This window comes from Denticeps clupeoides, chromosome 17 (genome assembly GCF_900700375.1).
Source record: "Denticeps clupeoides chromosome 17, fDenClu1.1, whole genome shotgun sequence".
NCBI classification, from domain to species: Eukaryota; Metazoa; Chordata; class Actinopteri; order Clupeiformes; family Denticipitidae; genus Denticeps; species Denticeps clupeoides.
In genome coordinates this window covers 7,797,207-7,823,248 of record NC_041723.1, presented here as the reverse complement: position 1 = coordinate 7,823,248, position 26,042 = coordinate 7,797,207, and the positions used below count along the sequence as shown (strand labels likewise).

The 26,042-nt window shown below is 48.9% G+C and overlaps 1 protein-coding gene across 1 annotated transcript in view; it reads right to left on the bottom strand.

The window, feature by feature from the left end:
* Positions 1-26,042, bottom strand: part of b4galnt4a (beta-1,4-N-acetyl-galactosaminyl transferase 4a) — a 113,826-nt gene that overhangs the window by 57,523 nt on the left and 30,261 nt on the right. The window contains exon 2 of the mRNA XM_028957417.1: positions 24,930-25,042. Coding sequence (XP_028813250.1) covers positions 24,930-25,042 — 113 coding nt within the window. The remainder of the gene's footprint in view (positions 1-24,929; positions 25,043-26,042) is intronic.

Below are 26,042 nucleotides of genomic sequence, written 5' to 3'. Positions count from 1 at the left end.
CATGTGATTAGATGTTGTTATCCGTCCAATTAACAGGTAATTTCTTGTTTGGCACATTTCTTTGTCAGTTTAGTTGGAATGAGCTGATGTACTGGCGTATTTTTATCCCGTCGAAGCGATCAGTGTGGTTTTTTTAGTGCTGCAAAGACTACAGGTTGGGTGTACATGTGTCCTGAAAAATGCATGAGTGGCTGAGCCCGAGTGGTTAAGAAGGTCGACTAGCATCCAGCCAGTTACAAGACTTTATCCATGAGCAACGCGCTACACCTCATGTTGCTCAAAAAGAACGGAACCTCTAGTTAGTGAGAGGAAGCTGCTCTGCTGATGTTAAGAGGGGAAAATTCATCTGTCATGCCAGGGCTCAAAAGTGCCAGGGCAAAACTTCCACTCCAGCCTTCAATGTCCCTGGATGAAGGGATGGAAAAACTACAAAAGTAGACACAAACACACATTTGGAGTCATATTCTCAATGGATGCTATTATGTAACTTCTCATTGTGGGTTTCTGTAAGGTCACCTCTATACAAAAACAACCTCATCTTGTATAATGGCCCGGTTGTAAGAGTATATACTGTAGACAGTGATTGCTCTGTAGGGTGCAGTACCGAATGGATAAAGCCCGTAGCAGAGCCAACGTTCATGAACCCCTTCATTCACTTTGGCATGTGTGCATTCCCCACCTACAGTTCACAGTTTTTTTTTTTAACAAAAGGAATAAGCGTGAGAAAGTGTGAGAAAGAGTGAGAAAGCAAGGCTACCCCTGTACCACTGAGTTCGGGCGCCAGTGACAGTACCGACAATAGAAAGCGGGAACCCTACAGGGCAATCTACACTACTGGACTGCTTCAAAAAAGGTTGCAAACCATGTATGGAGACACAGGCCTCAAAACATGAACTGCTATATTTCCACAAATAAGATGCAGCCTGCAGGGCATGTCTGTATTAATTCCACGTGACATACATCCACTGGTTCTCCAGGAATAAGTACACGTTAAAAAAACGAGAGATAGCCTGCTATTGGGGATGGTGCTTTGCTCAGATCTGGATTCGAACCGGCAACCTTCTGATTACAGGGCCGCTTCCTTAACCACTAGGCCACCTATGTGCACCTGAATATGCACCTTAGCATCCATAGATGATTTTACACTACACCCATCAGTCTCCAAATCTTTCAAAACTGAAAAATTGATTACAAATTCCAGACTGGGTATTCTGTGCATTGTGTTTTCATTTTGCCTTGTGGCTGTGTTGGGTTATGCAGACCGATCCTGCCAACCGCTACCTTCCGTAATTCCTTTTCTAAACCGGTTGGATGGAGGTCATACCTTTCAGGCAAGAATGAATCTGCACAAAATGCATTTCCCAAAAGATGAGCCTGTATCTATTTTATCCTCAAGTGGCATCCCTTTCAACTGAAAAACCGACAGAGCACCCACAGTGGGTATGGGGGGGGTTTTATTAAATATGGAGGCTGCATAGCAAACATGATGTGAGTCACTCATGAGCTGTCGTGTGGTATCTTGGTGACAAGCGAACCATCTGATTTCATCCCAAACGTTGTGGCTGCAAGATGGTCGCAGCACCGCTGCTGTAAACGAGCCTGACCCATGGCCCGGCTGACGCATCGGTTACCATGGCTGCCAGCATGCCAGAACTAACCAAGCCATTAATCTCAATCATTAGTACGCTTGTGTGCATGAACTTGTCTTAATGTAAAAGACAAGCTGAAGTCCTCCCTGAAATTGTGACATTCTGCTCCATAGACGTCTGAATAATATTGCATCTGGATTTGTTAGGTCCCATAAGAGGCACTAAAATGCAGGAGATGGAGCTCCCAACCCATCCTGCTATCAAGATGAAATGAAAGCATCATTGCAATCAGTGGGGTTTCCTTTACTTGTTCTAGAGCCCCGCCCTCAATTCCCATAATCTGCTCACAAAGCCGGAATGCACAGCAGCATTTACTGTAGTGCTACTGTAGTCTGATTTATTAGCCCTTTAATAGGCTTACAGCTACTGCCACCATTACTTGCTGTGACATTTCTGCTGAGCCACGTTCACCAAATCTTCTGCCGGGCCCTTCTCCAGACGTCTCTGCTGGCCATGGCCCCAGCTTTACTGGCCAGAGCACAAAGTCAAGAAGTGCCACGTCTACTTATACAGTCTCTTTCTTTCAGGCCGATGGTCCTAAGCTCATCCCTCAGCCCAAAGAAGAACAAAGAAAACACACTGTCAGTTCTGCACAGTCCTTTTTTCCTCTCTACTTTCTGAGTGGAGCGAGTCTGCCACTGTGTTTGGAGGACAGCATCCTGGGGAAGCTGCCTCCTCTTCACCTTTTTAAGCTGTGTTTTCTTCCTCTTTTAACTTCCATTTCCCAGAGGGCAGGAGAGAACTGTCTCTCCATCTGATGCAGCGGTTCTGCACAATTCTCTATTTATTTTCATCTTCAGGTATCCCTTTCTGGCTAGTCTCGCTTTTTTCACTGCATAAGGCCTCTATTCCCTGATCCCTCACTTTCCACGTTTATTTATCTTCCTTCTAACTTTCCTTCACACTCTCTTTTCCTCTTCCTCTCCACCTCCCTGGAGGTTTCTCGATCTCTCCGACCCCGTCACGCTCGTTCCAACTCCCTCTCAGCAGGCATCGTGCTTCCTGTAGCTACAGGCCGTGTGACAATAAAAGCCATTCACCCCCGACTCATACTCTCTCTGCTCTCTCAGAATATGACATTCCCCCATCACCCCATCTTTCCCCATCTTCTGTCACGTGACTCCGGTCGCGTGACAGGCGAGACCGCGGAACTTGGTGACGCTCTAGTTATTTAAGCAAGGCAGGCCAGCTGCGCGGTGCTCAGTCATTGCTGCTCGTGTGCCAACGATTTGGCTCAACCAAAGTTCACCTAAAGCCGTAAGACGTATCCTTGTTCCCATTCGCGAACCCTGTTTTTCTGGTACCTGGTCTTCAGAAACGCTACTGGGCTAATCGTTTCCTCCAACATTCGCTCTTTCTCTCTGCCTCGGCCCTCCAGCGTGACATCTTCAGCAGCAATTGCGTTAGTTGCATCCTAATAAGATGATTCCACCACAGCAAACAATTATCCCCCTATCCAGAGACCGAGCAAGAGTTGCCGCCCGCGAGTAAACACAGCGTAAAGTCAGTTGGCCAGTCCTGCGGCCATGCAAGGACAGACGTGACACTTTGAGGTCGGGCCGCGAGGCTGAGAGCAGGCAGGCCAGAGCCGAGGAGATGCGTGTGGGCGGGCGGGCGGGCGTGGCGGAGAGCGAGGGAGGCCTGCAGATGTGCGTCTGCAACCGTGGTCTGTCATTTATCACCTGCTTCACACACGGACGGGCTCACTCATGAGGGAAAATTAGAAATGCACACGCTGCTCACACCTCAAAGACTGTCAAAAGGCTCCACTCCACCGCAGGTCAGTGTGTACTGTATTTAATAGGGTTGCGAATTTTGTAAATATTAGCAAATTATTAAACGAATTAACACATCTGCATTCTGTGTACTTCCTGTGCGGGGTGTGTCCGGCACAGACGCAAAATTCACCGTAGCAAAAAAGAAATAGAGGCCTGCTGAAATCAAGCACAACCAGATGTTATTTCCATTTAATTTACTGTCAGAGAAAAAAATTGACCAGATCGTCTCCCAATCACCCCCCATCTAAGCCCCTTTCCCACACTTGACGCTGTCATAGTTGTAAATATACATTAAAGATTAAAGCAAGCTTTAGCCAAAACAATTCATTGCAGTTGATCATTAATTTGTTCTTTTTTTTTTTTAATCAATTGAGAGTCCTGATATTTATATCATAAAAACAGAAAAGCATGAAGTTTCTGCTGCTGGACGGAAAAAAGTAAATATTGATATTAGCGGTAACATTTAAAAACAGAGACCTCTGCACACGCTTTATTGATATATATGTATATGTATTGATCATCATCAAGACTCCACAAATTCCACTGTGTTTGTGTCACAAAGTAGACCTTGGAAGACAACCAAGGTCACAAATTTAATACAATATAAATATGTGCAGCATTCTATTTGCAAATCAATGCGCCTGACAGCGGCACTTCACTGTGTGAACATTCATGTCACTACAACATGAAATTGCATTTTGCAAGGATATAAATAATGCCTGTAGCACATATGTGTGACTATATCAAGGAAAACAGTGCAGAACCCTGTGCATCCTGCATGCAAATGAACATGTGCATGTTTGAGGAAGTGCCAACACCACATTCTCTCATCCCTCACAACACATTTAATTGAGATGTTTGATTTCACGTAGAGTCTTAGTGTACAACAAAGTGTTGACAAGTTTGCACCCCATGCCGATTCTGCATGCTTTTACTTTATCCTGCATGCATGCAGAGGTGCATTTCAGCTTCAGGCTTTTAAATTAATAGTATTTAAATTCCTAAATCAATATACCACATATCTGTTAAAACAGTGTGTCGTTGTCTCTGATTCACAGGTCTGCGCAGAACTCTATATTACCAAATATGTGTTCTATTTACTATGCATGATGTACATTCTTGCCATAAAATGCAATGAAAAATATAAAAAAAAACCATGCGCTTTCCATGCTTCTCTGCGTCTGTGTTTGGTGGCACGGTTGGGTGTGTAGCGGTATGTGCACGCATTGCCCCCACCCCGGCAGAGATGGATGATGCGCCGGGGGCGTTATGATGAGACGCATTACAAACTCGCCGCTCGCATTACTCTTGCGTTCCGCGCCCATCACGACGAGCGGAGGTAATCTAGAAATCTCACCAGGAGCCCAGGTGCACCCATTACAATCTGCCTATTGCTGCACTGCGTACCTGGAGACACACAGACTGTGGGTGGGGACGGGGGTTCTGTCACCTTGAGCACCGAACCATCTGGAGGCTGCACACTCTCCGTTCCCCTCACCTTCCATTTTCTGCTTCTTCTTTCTCCTCGTGTCTCTCCATCTACCCACATCGATTCATCCCCGACCTCTCCACCAGTTCTTTCTGTTCCATTTAATTGCACTTTACTGGTACGACTCCAAGACGTGGCAAGACAGGAACATTTTTCTTCCTCTCTCGCCCCTGCGAAGGGAGCGCGTATGGGATAGAAAAGTCTGCCTGACTCTTCAGGGCCTTCAAGCTTCACACGCGTGGGACCGACATGCAGGACACTGAGGGATAATGAGGGATGTAATGTCGAAATTACAGACGTTTCTGCCCCCAGAGAGTCGGTCGTGTCCATGACGGCTTACAGAACCGTAAGCCTCCGGTTACCCACCACTTCTGTTGGAGAGATCAAAGGGAAGTAAGCAAGGCACAGCTTTCCTCTGCTGCTAATAAAATGTGAAATGTTCTTCTTCTGGGCCCGAATATCTTCATTATTTGTGTTCTTGGGGTTTTGTTTGTCGCCATATTAAAGAGAAAATATCTTCTTTCCTCTTTGCTGTTACACTCAGTTAATCCTCTCGAGGAAGGAGACTCTCTGCAAAACACACACAGAATACATAAAACACAGAGACAGTAGCCCAGATAACGTGTGTCCTCACCTAGAATATTCAACAAGGCCACGCTTGACCCTATTTGACCCAGTTTCAGGGCTCTGCGTGTTGTCCATGTTCTCGATCTGCAGTTGCTATGCGCTCTGTTGATGTGGGAATCATGCAACTCAGAAGCACTGAGCCCTTGGCACACTGACGGAAATTTGAATTGATCTAAAAGCAAATATTCCACTATAAGCATGTCAGGTCTAACCTGGAACTTTATGCAGATTCAACCATTTTTTTTAATCAATGATCTACAGTTTAACAGAGGTTTTATTTTTTTCCATATACAGTACAGGCCAAAAGTTTGGACCCACCTTCTCATTCAATGTGTTTTTTATTTTCATGACTATTTACATTGGTCGATTCTCACTAAAGGCATCAAAACTATGAATGAACACATGTGGAGTTATGTACTTAACAAAAAGTGGAGACCTGGCCTCCACAGTCACCAGACCTGAACCCAATCCGGATGGTTCAGGGTGAGCTGGACCACAGAGTGAAGGCAAAGAGGCCAACAAGTGCTAAACACCTCTGGGAACTCCTTCAAGACTGTTGGATAATCATTTCAGGTGACGACCTCTTGAAGCTCATCGAGAGAATGCCAAGAGTGTGCAAAGCAGTAATCAGAGCAAAGAAACTAGAATATAAAACATGTTTTCAGTTATTTCACCTTTTTTTTGTTAAGTACATAACTCCACATGTGTTCATTCATAGTTTCGATGCCTCCAGTGAGAATCAACCAACGTAAATTGTCATGAAAATAAAGAAAAAAGGTGTGTCCAAACTTGTACTGTATTTAAAATATTACAGATAATATATTAAGATAATTTACATTATTGTGAGATATTTCACTATAGGCTACTCTAAAATAACTCTTATATGCAAACTTTAAAGATAAGCTAAGTGATGGTCAATAACTCGAACAAATGAAACAAATGAAAACACACAAACACAAACTACACACACAGAGGCAAAGCTCCTGTGGCTGAAGGAAAGACACCAGAGGGACTTCGTTTCCCTCAAACTGAACTGCACAGGAAGAGACACTCCTGGAGAGGACACGTGTCATTATTTTACTGCTCTATGCCCGCAAGGACGGAACCAAACTGCAGAACAGACAAACTCGCAGGGACGCATAAACAATCTGAAAAGCAACTCAGCACCGACGGCAAAACATTTCAAACATTTCATGTCTTATCTGCACGCACCCATGGAAGACGTTGCCCGTAGCTTTAACCTAGAGGGCGCGTGTGGCAAAAGCTGACGTCAGCTGCCGCTCGGCATGGAGCCGTGTTAAAAGCAGACTCGGAAAGGTTCGGGGCACCACATGTGACTGCAAGGTACAGCTATCGATTAGCATGTCAGATTTAAAGGACCTTTAAACACTAAAGTGTGGAAAAATCGACCCCAACAGTTGTCTAATGGCAGAATAAATCCAAGAGCAGGATTTGAAAGAATCAATAAAGCAGTGGTAGCCGAAACACGTGCTCTATACACATTACTTGTAATTTAATTTAGAGCTAAACTGAAGAAAAAGTTCAATGAAACAAATCGGCTGGTTCTGTAAACTCCGCTACAACCCAAAATATGTATGGATATTAGATAAACTGGACCAATGCTGTACTCATAAGGCATAATATTGTACAATACGTACAAAGACACGGTCAATGTCCTCTACTGGCCGGATCTTATTTTTAATATGAACTTGTGGCATTTTAGTTAACTTCATATGTAGTTTACTGACTGTTTCAAATGACACACACAGTTCAGGGTCATGGGGTCATGGGTCCATTTCATCTACTGGCATAAAGCAAGAGCCTCTCAGATGCTATCTCACTTACTCAAACACACACCTAATTTAGAGGCACCGGAGCAGAGTGGACACTGAAGATGTAATATTTCCTTCAGTGTTGACTAAAGCCTGAGATAAAATCCACGCTTAGCATGTACCGTTGCGTTTCACGCTAGTTCGAAAACTGCACCCAAAGTGATGCACTCCGACATTTTAGTAAAGCATCATAATAAAACATTACTGGGCGTGGCTTGTCGTTATTCCATCAATAAAATTTGAAGTTTTAATTAAAGTCGGCATACTTAAGATATACACAGCGTGTCCACTCCTCCGCTATCTGACCATAAAACTGTCATGGCAACCAAATAAGTCAAGTCTGGAGAGAGCAGCGCACAGGGGCCGTGCGATCGGCCTGCCAAGGAGCACCACCAACACTCTTAACCTCTCTGCCGCCATGGCAACCGTGGGCCATTACTCATCATCACCGCCACCTCAACATTACAGAGTGCACCACAGACATCGCGTCCACGGCAGCGGCCGCTTCCTGCCTGCCTGCGCGGCCGCGAACGAGCGAAGTGGGTGAGGTTCGCCCCCCATTTTTTCCCACTGTGACGTTATCGCTTTCCCCTCCCCAACACATGGCCAGGCCGCCATCTGTAACAATAGAAAAGTGGACCAGGCCCATTTGTAGTCAGGGGACAGGACGGCCGGTGCGGGAGAGGGGAGCCAATCGATGCTTCGCAGGGAGATCAATCACCTGTCCGGCGGGCTGGTAAAAATCAATGTGAAGTGAGGGCCAAGGCTTGTTTTTCAATGGGAGACAGTGCATTATGAAGTGCAAACAGACACGAGGGATACGCATTCAGCCCCGCCCGGCCCCTCCGTCGCGCGCCGGGGAGGTGGACACGGCCCGGACAGCCTGCCCCCTGGAGCCTGGGAAGAAATGTCAGCAGTGCTGTCCTCCCCCACAGTGGCTTGCCTGGAGATGACGTGACCTTTCCTTCGGTGCCAGTCCAAAACACCGTGCTGGGTGATATTAAAGCAGCAAATGAGGGCACTCAAAATCCCTTTCTGCACATAAGCCGAGCCATTCACAGCCAAGGGATCAAACAACAGCACGTGAGGAGAAATTACAGGAAGCATTCAGCCATTCGCAACATTTTCAACATCCTAGTCAATCATCTGAAAGGTCATTTCCATTCCTAACTTAATACAGAAAGGTAAGCCTGCAGTAATTCAGCCCCAAACGAGTATTGATCTCATATTTGTATTGTGATGTGCGATCTGTATCTCAGCCTTCCTGAGGAGCTGCAAAGAAACCTTCACGTCTCAAACTCCGGCGTCACTGTACTAGGACCAGCATCAAATAACAGAAAAATTTGAATCAGCTAAGCGCTGAAAACTATTCCTTTACAGAAGGGCGATTAAACGCCATGGAATCCTCTCTAAAAATGAATTGGTTGTGGATATTTGTTATTCGGTATGAATCTCGCGTAAACGGCATCAGCAATAGCTCAGCAGAGCGCGTGATATCAGGGTTTAACGTGAGAAATAAACGTGATGCTTGTGCAGCAAGAACATCTAAAGAGACCAATTAAATTACAGCTCAGACGAAAGCCACCCTCTACGCCCCCCCCATCCCATCCCAAATTGCACGAAATGCCAGAAGAGCAACGCTGACGTACGTGGTCATGGGGAATCTTCTACCCCTTCAGTGATTCTGCAAATGCACACATGAAAGCGTTTCGTGCATATGTCCCGCAGGGGCGCCAAACCGAGACTTTGACATCAATTATTCAATGCTCCAAAAGCCTCCATGTTGGCCGTCTTGGCAAATTTAACACCGTCTCTCCTTTTTCTCCTTCTGTAGAAGCTCGGTTTGTTTCTCCGCTTTTCTCAAGCTGCTTTTCACCTTGTAACAACAGCAACACTTTACCCACCCATCCACATGGGATATGACCTCATTATCCGGATATCAGTTGAGGGATTGGGCCGGGCCACTGACCACAGCAGAAGGAGAGGGGCGCCAACAGAGAACCCCGGCACTGACCTTGACATCTATATTAGCTGACAAATCGCAGCCCACCGTACTGAATCCTAAAAGATTTTTTTTTATTTATTTATTTATTTTCAATTACTCTTTTTACCCATTTCTATTTTTGTTAGATCCTAACTGGTTAAAGCAACAGACAATCCATCCCAGGGGGTACTTTTATTTAGTCCATTTTTTTTTCTTGGGGATGTTCGTCTCGCCTAAGGGCAGTTTGACATTATCCAGTGCTGGATTCGTTTATATAGGCCGCTTCAATTCTGCTCTCCCGGGCTTCCTTCCCCTTCAAAGGCCGGCCGCAAATCCCAGCTCCACAGCAGGGAGCTGACCAGCCAGTGGGCTCCAAGAAGGTTGTTAGATATGATCCTATTAGAAGCAGAGCGGAGAGGTGATGCTCTTGCTGGGGGGATTCAGGCCGCTTCAGGGCACAATTGCACCTGTGAGCTGCAGAAACAATCCTCATCCAGGAAGCAATCAGAGCCAACGGCGGCCTCAGCCTCCTCAATCTCTCCGACAAATTGGCAGTTCTGGAGAGCTAAAGCCAGAGATAAGAGGATAGCTGGGTCCGGCGTACAGGAATCTTTTGTGACGGAGGAAGAGAGGTCAGACGCTAGCGTCGGTCCAATCATTGGGCCCAATGTGCAGCAGCACTGCCAAACTGCGAAGGGATGCGGAGCTCAAGCCAACGGAGAGGAGCAGCCAGCACATAGCAGCTGGGAGCATTGGCGTTGGCCGGTGTCACGTATGCCGCGTGTGCGCAAACAAGATTCCGGCGAGAGCAGAAGCAGCGCATTAGTGGCAGGGAGGTGTGATATGCTGTGGCCGCGCCCTGCCGGCAGGTCCGCTGAGCAGGCCAGAGAAGTCACGCAAGGCTGCGACCTCAGGGGACTGAATCAGAACAGAAGCTTAGAACAATTTACACACTGGCCACTTTATTAGAAACATTACATTAAAGGACTATGGGCGATATAAAAAGTGCATAACATTTAAATGGTGTGGTAGTCAAGCAAGTTTAGTTTAGGAGAGGAGTAGTTCTGCCCTCTGGGCTCATCTTGTATGTGTGGGGACTAGAGCTCTGCTGTTGCCATGTGCATTTTGTCTTCAGTATTGTTCTAATCCTTCATCAGTAGTCCGTTTCTGACCTCAGGAGGTATGGTGCATATCAAGACACCAACTCATTGCTGTATATCTGGATCAATACTAAAATCAGATCTGGTCAGAAACTCACAACTGATTAGAGCAGTGAGTGAGGATTTCGACTGTCCAGTTCTTGGACAGGACGTTTTGACGACTGTTTTACATGGTATATACCTGTCGTCAAAAACAACATCCCTCTGATGCTTTGTAAGCTCTCTGTGAACCAGGCAACTATAATAAATGTCAGGAAAATCCTTCCAGGACTATCAGGGACTCTTTAAATGATGGCAGGTGTGACCCCAAGGATGCTGTAATTCAATCAAAATGAGCTTCATCAAAGCTTTAGTTTAAGGGTATGCACACTTATATAACCAGCCGGCCTGTGTGATCTTCATTTGAATTGTACAGGTTATAGGTCACTTTAAAGTTTGGGAAAGGTATGAAATGATTTATTGTGATCTCACAAAAAAAAAGGCAATCACTAAAACCTAACATTTGAACACTCTGTATATCTACTGTAATTACTGTGTAATTTATGAGAACTTACTTGACAGTTATGATTAGACGCTGAGGTCCTCAATGCATTTCATTTTTTTTATTGCTTTTTTGTTATTGCACCTTAAAGAAATTTGCAAAGGACACTTCCTAACAGCATTGATTGTTTTCAGTATATTTCTACACGGTATATTTCACCCATTCTTCCATGTATCCCCCACTGTAGGAAATTCCGCTTTGAAAGTGTCTATAAAGTAGTATTGAACGCTAAGACGGTTAAAGTAAAGTGGAAAAACAGTCATGTCCCAGCAAAAATCTACACAAAATAACGGATTTTTCACCCAAAAAGGTTGGTTTAGAGCAGAAATTATTATATTTTGTGTTCTATTCCATAACGTATATTAAGATAATCCTTCACCACTCCCAGCCATAATTATGGCAACTGAATAAACTAAAAAAAAATTGCACGAAGGCGCAGCCCAAACTAATTAGTATTTATTCAAATGCGGCTTTCGCAATACAAAGTGTCTCCGCGAGAGCCTTTCAAGATTGATCTGCTAAATAACATAAGCTCAATCTGCACAGTGCCCTGAGGTTCCCAACACTAATTAAAGTCTGGGGAAATGTGAAGAAGGTGCCCGAAATGCGAACTTTTCTCACTCTTTCCAATTAGCCCAAATTCAACATGTTACCTGAACCAGTGATTAACCAACCAAAGCCCTCTCTCCGGAACATTTCCATCTCCGTGAGTACCGACTAAACTCAAATAAAGTGGAGACGCGCTGTGCTATTAAGCATTTAGAGGGAGAGACGAACCTCCGATGGGGCTGAGGGTTCTAGAGCGGTGTTACCCTGTGACGGTGCAGCTCATGGAAAACTACCGGAGCAAAACAAACTCGGCCGGCCCAGCCGGCTGGACGCGGCCTGGTGCTAGATGCCTTATGAGGGTCTCACTTCCACATCACAACACCGCACTAAGCCTGAGAATAAACCTGCCTTCAAAACACAGAACACAGGATCAGTGGCATGTCAGGATTACAGAGGCCCCTCTTCAGCTCTCCGGGCCCATGTTCAACCATGAAACTAAATTCAAGACTGATCTGGCACATTTTGAAATATCCAGTCTAAACAAAATTCAGTATCTTCTGATTTGATTATTTTGGTGAGATTTAGTATGATTAACTGAATTAATCATGAAAAATTCAATAGAATTAAGCTGAATCAAACTGAATTCTGCTCAGTGATGTCTTCAGATGGATGCAAAATCATGACGCATTATGTCCCTTTTAATCGCCTGCACACTGCACACTCACTCACACCCGAGCACAGTCACCAGAGTTCTGATCAGAGTTCTAGCCACACCCACAGCACTCACCACACCTGCCACTCCCCTACTGGCTGAGCTTTAAGGCTCCTGTGCACCTGCTAGTGGGTGTCTGCTTTGTCAGTCATATTAAGACGTGCTCTAGTTCCCAGGTCGTCGAACCGGCTAGACCAGTTACGGACATGGTCAGTGTCAACCAAATCCAGCTTTCCTAAACCTTTATTGAATAACCACAGGTGTCTGCTGTTAATGATGCCTTTCATTTTGCATACAACGGTTCTTTTGAAGAAGAAAACAGAAATAAAACTACCATACCATATTTTACTTTTAAAACAGCAATGGAGCTGACCAAAGTGCTGTACGGTACATTAAAATTGCTGGCTGTATTAGGGAAAATCCAGAAAGGAAGCATCTTTAAGAAGCCACTGGCTGAACCTGGTTAACCCCATCATTTCACCACATTAAGGTGTGCTTTTGCATGCAGCAGAAACCCAGCCACAGAGCCCTGAGTCCCAGACCGTCAGTGCACCAAAACAAGAGACAGCCACTCTCCTCTCCCACCCACCTAAGGCATTAAAAACTCGATTAAGGTAATTAACCGAATCGCAATTTCCGTCTGTGCAGGTTTAAGGAGGCTTCTGATTGAGAGGGGTCGGTATCTTCATTCCTGGAGGCAGGCAGCTGACAGCCTCCCTCCCACCCTCTCACATACTCACTCACATGCAGATACACACACACAGACACACACACACATATCATAAAATGTGTATTTTATGTCTCCGCCTCCGTTTGACCACAGTTTAAACCTCCGCCCGGAAGATATTGCGAGCGTCTGGAGGTGGGCTGCCTGTCTGGATGAAACCGTAAGTTTATTTATTAGAAGGGCAGGTCACGCTTATACCTGTCATGGTGGAGAGTGACACCCCGGCCCTACGCCGCCTCCGTAAACTATCAGCAAGGCCGAGGCCCTGATATTTACAGCCCTAAGAGCAATTCCAGGTTAACAATAAGGCCCAAATGCTTCATTTTACGAGCGTCTATAATCCCGCCAGCGTGATTAAAATCTCTCCCCAACCGGCACTCCCCGTAACTCACGGTGTGAATCTTTGTGCTGACCTTATTTACCGTCTTGCCATCTTATTAGCACTTTCCGGTTGTTTATCTAGGTGCAGTCTCCTGCTGCCGCTGCTCCCTGAGGCTCGACACAGAAACCCATTCATGGAGTCGCCGCTAATTGACCAGGAGGAAACTTCCCCCAGATTTAGGCAGATTTACTTATCTTGACTTGTGGCTTCTACGGTGTTACAGCAATAAAAAGGGATGTTTACAAAGTGACTAAAATACACCAGAAATATATTATAAAAGATCCGTGTCTGCATCAAGCCTTGTTTAAATCCCCAACTCCACATATAGATGTCTTTAGGTCGGGTTTTGACTGTTTGTTCCTTAACGGCACTATTTTCATGAGGCTTGTTCACTACTGTAAGGTTGAAGGCGTCCTGAGGATTTACATAATATGTACCCTTAATTTAGAATGGAATCATTTCTGTCACCCAGAACACCCCCTTTAATAATGTTTAAATTGACAGCATGATTGACAGCTCTCACACATGCTACTTCCCAATTCTGAATCATTTATACCTGCGTCCATCAATGTGACACGTAATTTCACATTATGCTACAGTTTTCTTGCATTTATTTGTAAATTAAAATCCCAGGTACAGTTTTGACCTCACAACTGCGAACACCTCCCATTTAAAAACCGCTTCAGGCTATAAACCATTTTGGTTGGGTACTTTTTAAGTGACTATCCGAACTCTGCAGGTTTGACAGGTCAGATCAGACACAGCCTGGTGGGATCAATGGAATCCTTATCAGGTACCTGTAGTTGCACTGCAGTCCGGTCTCCAACTTCCTCTCACACAACAGCCCAGAGTGGCCAGGGCTCGGCTTCCAGAGCCGAATCGGCCCGCCTTTCTTTTCTAATCCCAAGGATATCTTTCAAATCCAGGCTTTACGAATCATTCTCTCCTGTCTCACATTCTCCCTGGCAGAATGATGAGAATAATAGCTCAATAAATCTTGTGTGGCACACAGGCGCACGCGGTAATCCCACGGCGATGACCCCGCCTGCACTGGCCGCCTGTCCCGCTCCGTTATTATCCGTGTCTGAGGTGGGCGAGTTTAGGACAGAGGGCTGTAAAGGAAGAATAATTGTGCTTCTCTGCTGGTCCCACTGTGCGCTTAAGTCCGCGGGCCACAGTCTCGCCTACTCTCGCCCTTTGGTTAAACTTTGATCTCATTAAAATAGCAGTAAGAGTCAGCCCGGGCGTGAGGAGCGGGGAGGGAAGTTGCCCAGAGGCCTCCGAATCGCGTTCTTCATTTGACCGCAGCCACATGGAGGAACAAACGTCCGTGGACGTGAAGAGTGCGCCTGTCAGCCTGCATCCTGCTGCGTGACGGGGACGAGCGGGTCACGGGGTGCCGGGGACAGTCGCAAGGGGACGTCAGTGGGTGGTCGTCTGGCCGAGGCGGTGGACGACTGCGCTGACAGATCCGCTGAGCTCGTGTTCGCGGACTCACCTGGAGGAGCACCGCAGTGCCATGAATATGCATGAGAGGAATGACTGTGACGCTGCCCCCTCCCACCACAGACACACGCCCTCAGCCAGCACAGCCGATTGGCCTCGGGGGGCCGCTCCTTAGAGGAAAATGAGCAAACGGGTCCGACAGCACCGAGAGTTTCTGTCCTCCATCTGCGCGTTCAGGCCCTGCGCGGCGCGTGAGAAGGGGAGCGGTGAGAGGGCCAGGCCGGTGAGAACATGCGAAAGCGTCACAGTAATTAGATGGAGAGCAAAGTCAGAGAGGGCAGAGAGTGAGGCAATTGGGAAGAACGGAAACAGAAGAAAAGGAAGACAGAGGCCGGGAAAAAAGGACACGATCAAAGAGCTTCAAAGAACCCATTTTGCTTGAGTGAGTCTGTGTGCATGAGCTGAATTGGAAAAGCTACACTGGCCCTGGTGAGTGGGCGTGGTGATCGGTGTGTACGTTCAACTTATGATGTCCAGGGGCTGGACATTACCTGGCAGGGTTCTGCCCTCAGGCAACAAATCACAATTTGTGCCCTCAAACAGTCCTGTCACAGCCAATACACCTCCAGCCCACCAGAGAGCACCAGACCAGACAGAGAGACGGCAACCCGGAAGAGGAAATGAGAGCGGGCAGCGTAGAGTATAAAAGTCAGGTAACTCCGAGGAGACGCTGCCCGCTCTTTGAGTTGAATCTATTCCCCAGAGACGCTAGCCTTTTTTTTCCCACGCCCAGCTGACTAGAATCCACGACCACGACCCTTGCCTGTCCCTGACCACGAGCCTTGCCTGCCCCCTTTATTACGAAGATCTACGGACGGATTCCACCTCGACACCACGACCTTCGCCTGCCACTGACACTGAGTTTGCCTGACCCTTGTAAGAAGACGATCTCCCCGCTACCCCCCACGAAGCCCTAGTTCTCTCCACGCCGCGCTGCGGCGCGTCCACGATTCCACTCCCGTTACCTCCGGCCTCCCTCTCCCCGACCAAACGCTTCCGGTCCTCCTCCCCAGCGCGTCCTATGTCTGCTCCCCGTGCGACGACTTGTCCCCTTGCTCCCAGCATGCCTGCAAATGCGTCCCCGAACTCCAGCAGTGACAGTAAGAGCGGGCCATCTCCTGACGCAGCAGGCATGTCCACCATGCAAGAGACGCTCGGTCAGCTGACCGCGTTCCTACAGCTGCAGCACATCGCAATCCAGGATCACCAAGACACGCAGCTCCAGCAACAACGCGCACTTCTCCAGGTCAGCTCCGCTCTCGCTGACCTGTCGGCACATGTCCACTCGCTGCAGTCCCAGCCCAGCTGTCCCGGTCCTGCAGTCCCCACTCCAGAGTCACGTATGTCCACCCTGGCGGGATTGGCCCCCCCGCCACTTTATGACGGTGATTCCAAGAGTTGTCGCGGATTTATCACGCAGTGCCGGCTGCTTCTCCGCCTCCAAGCCGCCCACCTCCCTGACGAAGAAACGGCGGTCGCGTATATAATTACGCGGCTGACCGGACGCGCGCTGGACTGGGTCACGCCGCTGGTAGAGCGACGCGACCCGATCTGTCTGTCTGTCCCCGCCTTCCTGGACCGCCTCCAGACCGTGTTTCAGGGAGAGACCGGGCGGCGCGCGTCGTCTTTGCGGCTCCTGTCGCTACGTCAGGGAAATCGGAGCGTAAGCGATTACGCGATTGAATTCCGAACCCTGGCGAGCGACAGTGGGTGGACTGACGCCGCGCTCCCCGCCGCGTTCTACCACGGCCTCCGGGAGGCGGTGAAAGACGACATGGTAAATCGCGATTGGGGAACCACGCTGAACAGTATAATCACGCTGGCCACGTCCATAGACAGACGTCACGCTGAGCGCGACCAAGAACGACGTAGCCACGCCCCTTTCCACTGTGCCCCCGCCGCGCGCCTGCATGACGCCCCTAGGGCTCCGCCCCCCCGTCGATCCTACGAACCCATGCAAATGAGCCGAGCCCGACCCCCACTCACTCCCCAGGAACGAAAGCGCCGAGAAGAGCAGAGACGCTGCTATTACTGCGGAGAACCTAACCACCTCAGCGCCGTCTGTCCCAACCGCCGAATAAAACCACACCCATCTGGAAAAAACCCATGCTTCCCTGAGGTCTGGAGTCCCCTGGCGAGGACCAGGGCCATTCCCAGAGCCACCACCCGCTGCTCACTTCCCATCATCGTCTGCTGGAATAAACCCAGACCCGGCCACCATCAGGGGCGAGCGCTGGTGGACTCCGGGGCGGCCATGAACTTGATCGACGTCGATCTGGCCACCCGACTCCAGCTCCCTGTCTCCCGGTGTGATCCCCCCCGTGCGGTTATGGGACTGGATGGCAGCCCGTTGGGCTCAGGCAGAATCCTTTTCCAAACCAAACCCCTTCTAATCTGCCTTGAGCCCAATCATGTGGAAACCGTGACATTCTACTTAACCACGACCCCCCATGACCCAATTGTGTTAGGATACCCATGGCTGACCACCCACGAGCCCCACATTGACTGGACCACAGGCACCATCAAACAGTGGGGACGCCAATGCATCCACCACCAACCCCGACAGGCCACGCCCCCGAACCGCTCTGGACCCACACATGTAGCAACGGTGAGACTCGGCCACGCCCCTCAACCCATGCCATGCTCCCTGCCTAGGACCAAGACCCCGGTCCAAGACTGCAAACCACGCCCGTTAGCTGAAACCACTCCCCTTAGAGACGATGTGACCCAAAAGCTGCCAGAGACCACACCTCGATCTCCACATGACACCACCTCCTCCTTACTGGGGGTCCCTGAGTGTTACCATGACCTTGCTGCGGTCTTTGACAAGGACAAGGCAGCAGAGCTGCCCCCCCATAGACCTTATGATCTGGCGATTGACCTGCTCCCTGGTGCCTTACCACCACGAGGCCGACTGTACTCGCTCTCACTTCCAGAGCGAAAGGCGATGGATGAGTACATCACGGCATCCCTGGCTAGCGGCATAATCCGTCCTTCCACCTCTCCAGCTGCTGCCCCGTTCTTTTTTGTGGGTAAGAAAGACGGGGGACTGCGGCCATGCATTGATTATCGGAAGCTGAACGCGATAACTAAAAAGAACCGGTACCCCCTCCCACTTCTGAACACCGCCTTTGAACTCCTGGCAGGGGCCACTGTCTTTACTAAGCTGGACCTCCGGAATGCATACCACCTCGTTCGGATCCGGGAAGGGGACGAGTGGAAGACGGGTTTTATCACGCCATCCGGACACTATGAGTATTTGGTAATGCCCTTTGGTCTCTCGAATAGCCCAGCCGCCTTCCAGGCGCTCGTTAATGACGTCCTCAGAGACATGTTGGATCAATTTGTGTTCGTCTACCTTGATGACATTCTAATTTACTCACCCAACCTCTCGACCCACATCTCCCACGTCAGAAAGGTCCTCCAGCGCCTTCTACAAAACCGTCTCTTTGTGAAATTGGAAAAGAGTACTTTTCACGCAGCGGAAATCTCCTTCCTGGGGTTCCAAATCAGCCCCCAAGGAATTGCTATGGATCCCATCAAGACAACCGCAGTCACGGACTGGCCTGTACCCACCACCATTCGTCAGCTACAACAGTTCCTCGGATTCGCCAACTTTTACCGTCGCTTCATCCGCAACTTCAGCAAGGTGGCACAACCCATGACCTCCCTCCTTAAAGGCCAACCAACCCGACTCCACTGGAACCCCCAAGCTCAGCAGGTATTCAGTAAACTCAAACAGCTATTCACCACGGCCCCCATCTTATTCCACCCAGACCCCCAACTCCCATTCGTCGTTGAAGTTGACGCGTCTAGTCTAGGAGTGGGGGCGGTACTATCGCAACGCAACCCCCTGGACCACAAATTGCACCCATGTGCCTTCTTCTCCCGAAGACTAAACCCGGCGGAGCGGAACTATGATGTCGGGAACAGGGAACTCCTGGCCATCAAACTGGCCCTGGAGGAGTGGCGCCATTGGCTGGAGGGGGCAGTCCACCCATTTTTGGTACTGACAGACCACAAAAATCTGGCGTACCTCCAAAACGCCCAACGCCTTAACCCACGGCAAGCACGGTGGGCCTTGTTCTTCACAAGGTTTGAATTCACCGTATCCTACATCCCCGGCACCAAGAATGCGAAGGCTGATGCCCTGTCCCGCCGCTACACCCCAGAGGCTGAGGACAATCCGTCCTCCCCTATCCTCTCCCAGCCGTTCCTACTGGCCCCCGTACGCTGGACCCTCATGCAAGAAGTGATTGCGGATCACACACACCACCCCCCACCTCGGACCACGCCTCCCAACCTCACCTACGTGTCACCCCCTCTCCGACCACGCGTCCTACAATGGGGGCATGACACTCCATTGGCCGGACACCCTGGACGTCAGCGCACCCTGGCCAACATTCAGCAGATGTTCTGGTGGCCAGGCCTGGCCTCAGATGTACAGGCATACGTTGCCGCTTGTAACACCTGCGCCTCACACAAGGCCGACACACAAAGACCCCAAGGCCTTCTCCTTCCCCTGCCTCGCCCCCATCGCCCATGGTCCCATGTCTCCATGGATTTCATCACGGGACTGCCACGATCAAGAGGGATGACCACCATTATGGTACTTGTGGACCGTTTTTCCAAGATGGGCCGGTTCATTGCCCTTCCAGGACTCCCAACAGCTGCGCGAACCGCCGACGTCGTCCTCCAAGAAGTGGTACGGCAGTTTGGACCCCCAGTAGACCTCCTCTCTGACCGCGGCCCCCAGTTCATCGCCAGATTCTGGCGTCACTTCTGGGGACAACTGGGGGTATCGGTCAGTCTGTCATCAGGGTACCATCCCCAGTCCAATGGCCAGACCGAGAGGGTCAACCAGGAGGTGGAGACCTACCTTCGCTGCTACTGCTCGGCCCGACCAACCTCCTGGTCCCAACACCTCCTCTTGGCGGAGCTCGCACGGAACCAGCACAGTTCCTCGGCCACAGAGCGCTCCCCCTTTGAGGTGGTCACTGGCCTCAGACCCACATGGTTCCCCACGCCCATGGTCGAGGGACCGGTGCTGGCGGTCAACAACCGACTCCGCCAGCTCCACACGGTCTGGTCCCAAGTTCACCGGGTCCTCAACTGCACCGCGGAGCGCATGAAACGACAGGCGGATCGCCGCCGTCGGCCGGCCATCATGTACCATCCCGGAGACAGAGTTTGGGTCTCCACCCGAGGCCTGCCTATGCCGTCCAGTCCGCGAAAACTAGGACCCCGCTTCATTGGACCCTTCAGAGTGACTCGACGCATCAACCCGGTTGCATATCAGGTGGCCATTCCACGCACTCTGCGTGTCAGCCCAGTCTTCCATGTCTCCCACCTCCGTAAGGCTCACTCATCCCCTCTGCAACCCCCCCCATCTCTGCCACCATCTCCGCGGCGCATCGACGGCTCTCTGACCTACACGGTCCGTCGCCTCCTGGACGTCCGGAGGCGGGGCCGCGGCCTAGAATATTTGGTGGACTGGGAAGGCTATGGACCAGCGGATCGGTCCTGGGTTCCCCGGCGGGATATCCTGGATCCAGCCCTTCTCCTGGATTTCCATGACCGCCACCCTGATTTGCCGGGCCCTTCAGGAGCCGGGCCTAGGAGGGGGGGCTCTGTCACAGCCAATACACCTCCAGCCCACCAGAGAGCACCAGACCAGACAGAGAGACGGCAACCCGGAAGAGGAAATGAGAGCGGGCAGCGTAGAGTATAAAAGTCAGGTAACTCCGAGGAGACGCTGCCCGCTCTTTGAGTTGAATCTATTCCCCAGAGACGCTAGCCTTTTTTTTTCCCACGCCCAGCTGACTAGAATCCACGACCACGACCCTTGCCTGTCCCTGACCACGAGCCTTGCCTGCCCCCTTTATTACGAAGATCTACGGACGGATTCCACCTCGACACCACGACCTTCGCCTGCCACTGACACTGAGTTTGCCTGACCCTTGTAAGAAGACGATCTCCCCGCTACCCCCCCACGAAGCCCTAGTTCTCTCCACGCCGCGCTGCGGCGCGTCCACGATTCCACTCCCGTTACCTCCGGCCTCCCTCTCCCCGACCAAACGCTTCCGGTCCTCCTCCCCAGCGCGTCCTATGTCTGCTCCCCGTGCGACGACTTGTCCCCTTGCTCCCAGCATGCCTGCAAATGCGTCCCCGAACTCCAGCAGTGACAAGTCCCTTTAATCATTTTTCAATAAAACTCCCCATTAAAAGTGACACGGTGTGTCGTTGACCAATGAAATGTCAGGTGGAAGTGGGTGTGAGCTATTAATGATATGTGCGTGAATATGAGAAGAAGCCTATTTAAATGACTAGAGACAAGCTTTGTTTTTATTTATATGCTATAACTACGGTTTTCTGCTTGATGATTCAGGGCCACACTGTACATTTAGACCACTTTTGTTTGGAAGACAACATGCTAATGAATAGAGACATGCTGAGCTGCATAATTATTGGCGAAATCAATGGTTGGTGCTGTATTACCCACTATTACTCCGTAATAATGGATGCCAGGTGGAAGGTCAGTTGCAGCAGTTAGGCTCATTCCTTATGACAGTGACAACGAGGGACATTTGTGTAGGTCCTCCTCATGCCAGTAGCTCATTAAAACACGGACACCTCAAGACCTCTGAAGGTGGTGCGTGGAAACACTGTTTCCAATACGTCCCGCAAGTTGTGAGTAGGGCTGGACGATCGGGACACGGGAGCTGGCACGTGCACGTGGCGGGCAACAGTAGTGTTTAGACCGAACACGACATGCGCCGCGCTTTGCTCTGGAGCCCATTATATTCTATGGCTTGTGTTGCGCAAGAGCGGTTGTCAGGGCCGAATCCGAACCACAAGCGCATGAGCAACGGTGGCGCAAACAGTGGTGGCCTAGCGGTTAAGGAAGCGGCCCCGTAATCAGAAGGTTGCTGGTTCAAATCCCGATCTCCCAAGGTGCCACTGAGGTGTCACTGAGCAAAGCACCATCCCCACACACTGCTCCCCGGGCGCCTGTCATGGCTGCCCACTGCTCACTCAGGGTGATGGGTTAAATGGACAAAATTCACTGTGTGCACCGTGTGCTGTGCTGCTGTGTATCACATGTGACAATCACTTCACTTTCACTTTCAGCAAAGTGCGCCACTTCTGCAGTCACTCAGCTACCGCACCACGGTAAAAAGTTGAAGTAGGTGGGTATCAGCCACATGGTTATCATAACGCACGATGTCTAGCAGGCACTGTTCGGTCTTCACCTTCGAAAACACACACACACACACACACACACACACACACACACACACACACACACACAAAGCAGGAATGGAGGAATCTGATATTATCATCGTCTGAAAGTCCAGAGATCTACAACACCACACTATTCTTTTACCAGGAGTTTAGAAAACCACGCCCTTTTTTTAGTAAGGGTATGCTTACTCTTTCTGAAACAGGGCCACTGTCTGAACCTGCTGCGCGTCCCTCTCAGACAGACAGAGCGTCATCTGTCCACGCTCTTCCCATTCCGCGGCATTCACCCGGTCCCGTTCTCCCCTCCCCATTGCTGCAGCTGCCTCTCTTCTGCCTGCATCCCCAACGCCCCATCCTCTCGCTCACTGACTGTCTCCAGCCAACCCTGGTATCATCCGATGGAGCGGAGTCTGGGGTGCAAAATCACGACATTGCGATTTATTCAAATAGCTTACATTTTTTTGCAAGATGGGAAATCCCAGGTCCATGGCATTTTGTGCTTTTGTCTTTCGTGAAGGACCCCCGCCTGTATCTTTGTCAAGCTGCGACGTCCCCCAAACAAGAGGTGTCAAAAGCCAGCAAATGGCTCGAGAGACAAGGCAGGGACATCAAAGGACAAATCCTGATTGGTCTGTGGAAACCTTTTTTGGAGTCAAATGTATAAAAGAATTTTCTCTTTTCTTCCCCCTCCATCGGGAGATGGAGGCTTCCTCCAACTCTGGGCTTGTTTCTCGAGGGCCAAGCTGCCGCTCTGCAGCTTGGTTGTAGGCTTTTCTCTCTCTTCCTCTATCCCTTTCTCCTTTCTTTTTTTTGGGGGTTTTTCTGTAACTTTGGTACCTTTTTTTACATGCAGTTACATGTAAATATTGTTATAGTAATCTACTTGTGTTAATAAATTAGAAATTGTTTATTCTTGAAACCTCTATTGTGCCACGCCTCTTTGATGCCAGGTAACGTCAGATGAGTGTATTTTAATACAGTGCCTTGCTTTTTAAATTTTTTAAATTGCCACACATAGAACATTATTTTTAAATCCATGGAGCATTTCCCCATTTCCCCATCCTGTACCAAACAAAGGACATATTCCTTCATGCATTAATGGATAAATGAAGATGGAGATGTTTGACCAAACATTTCAAGCTATTTGTTCTGAGCTGGCATGTGACTTTGGGAATGCCAAAGAGGCATGAAAAGGCAAGCTGTATTCCGACCACAGCACAGATGCCGGTGACTGCTGACAACTAATCAAAGAACATGTGATCTGGCCTGTCATGGGGTCGTTTGTGCATGCAGAAAGAGTTTGACGGGCCATAATCAGCTTTTCAACATTTCAAAATTCTTCTGACAGTCCATTCTGGTGTCAGAAAACTCAATATTAATCTCAGAGCACAACAAAAGCTAACTGCCGGTAATCTGCTGGATCACAGAAGTCGCAGACAGACTATAACAATTTTCAACAGGCATTGCAGCGGGCAGCCCCTCCCCTGGCTAGTATTGAGTACCATCCTTAGTACTCGGTATTGGTATCGGGTTTGAAACTTCACCTAATTTTAAGCTTACTTTTTAACTTTAACTTTAAGTTAGTCAAAAAATACTCTGTATTAACCATATAGTTAATATGATTAATATCGAGAGTCTCTCTTGTGGCTGGTGTCTCTTCCCTCCATCTGCTTCTCCCCATCTGAAGACACTGGACGTCAGGGCCAGAGCAATATTTAATTTATAGTCATTTTACAAACATTACAATATTTATAACAGGACAATGCCAATACACACTTTTTCCCAACAATATATAAGAATGTACCCTGTAGGGCTCTTACATTTACAACATTAATGAGACGCCCTTATCCAGAGAGAGACTTACAATCAGTAGTTACAGGGACAGTGCCCCCCTGGAGACACTCAGGGTCTTGCTCAGGGACACAATGGCAGTAAGTGGGGTTTGAACCTGTGACTTTCTGGTTCATAGGCGAGTGTGTTACTCTACCACCCCACACTACTGGCCCTCATTGTGCACCCCTTTGAAGGCCAAAAGGTAGAAATATGCAGCCTAAAGGTACAAATAAGTATTGACTCATGACCAGCCAACACAGTACATACAGTGTCAATTACGTGCTTTCTTTGTATTACTGTGTATGTTATACTACTAGTGTGTGTTGAACTGTTACTAAAGTATGTTTTATGAAATTCACAAAAAAGATGACCATGGAAACATTTATTATATCCTCACTCATTGGATAATTGTAATTAATGTGAATGATGAGTGGTGAAATATGCAAAAAGAAACAAGCTGATAAAAACGTTCTGTAGCATAGCTAATTGAGACCTGAATCAAGTAGATGTCAACAGTCCCGCACAAAAAGGAGATCAGTGGGACCAGCTCTCATTGTGCCAGTGGAGTGTGGTGCAGAATTCAAAACGTGAAACTCACTGTCCTGCATCCACAGGCCACAGGTACTCAGCATACATAAAGAGGGATGAATATGCAATGATGCCTTTCCAGAAAAGCCCTGAAGGTGTACATCAATCTTTCAAAGCAGCCGGAGGAGACGGGGCTCCGTCGCGGCGCATACTGAGAGGCAGGGCGAGCAGAGCAGTTGTGTGGCGGAGGCTGTCCTTTACTGAGCAGGTCGTCTTGTGCAAGTTGAAGCCCAAACAGGTTTAGTTAGGTCAGGCGAGGGTGACCCGGGGTTGGCTTGGGTTGCGTTAATTAAGCAAGATTGTGTTCCGCTGGGTTGAGTCACTTACCGCAGCCTCGTCCTCGTGACTCTCGCTGGCATCCTCGCTCTTGCGGTGGTTGTCAGATGATCGAGAGTCTCTCTTGTGGCTGGTGTCTGTTCCCTCCATCTGCTTCTCCCCATCTGAAGACAGAGGGACACTGGACGTCAGAGCCAGAGCAATATTTCATTTATGTCAGTGCTGGGCTGTGCGTCACAGTGCAAAGTAAAGAAATAAAACGACACAAATATAATTAATTAAAGAACAAGCACATAATTCTTACATGTAGTCTGTTGAAGTTACTCTACTACATGACATGAATTTGCAGAGCCCCACAATCTACTCCGGCAAAGTATGTATAAATGGGTCAGGTATCTAAAAAGAAGAAAAGGAGGCGGGGAATGCGGAGAAGGAGAAAGCGAGAGTGGGAGAGTGGGTTTACGCAGCAGTCAAGGCCGCAGAGCATTAGAACATCTCCTAGGTAGCAGGGAGAGAGCGGGCCGGGGCCACACAGCCATGGGATTAAGGGATTTGCTTCTAAAGACTCCCATTTATGAAATGAGGATAACGGTTGACCTGGCAGGAGACAGGCACTCACGGAGGACTTCTAACCTTGACAGATGGCAGCGGATTGACTATGGCGTCCCTCATCTCAGTAGTAATTGGAATGGCATTCTAGAATAAAGCATTCTAGCTCATTCTCTCAGATGAAGACTGATATTTTACAGAAGACAAAAAGAGGACACTTCCTGTAATGAGTCGACAGCATCTGCACTCTGAAGCTTCCAGAGAAAGTTTTGCATGTGAACTAACTGTTAGATTTAGCTGTAATGCACTAGCAACGTCTTTATATGCAACAGCAAGGATGGAACTGTGGTGTAACTACAATGCTACACTCGAGGCTGAGTGATGCTGTTCAATATGCAGTATATCAATTCAGCTGTTAATATGTATGTTGCTTTTGAATGAATGTTAACATCATAACAACTCTACAAAAGGTGGAGTACTGCAGGGAGATGTATTAGTCATCCTTAAGTATATATAGTGTATAGGTTGCAGATACAAACTGCACCTTCACCAGGGGCCAGTGGTGGCCTAGCGGTTAAGGAGGCGGCACCGTAATCAGAATGTTGTCGGTTCGAA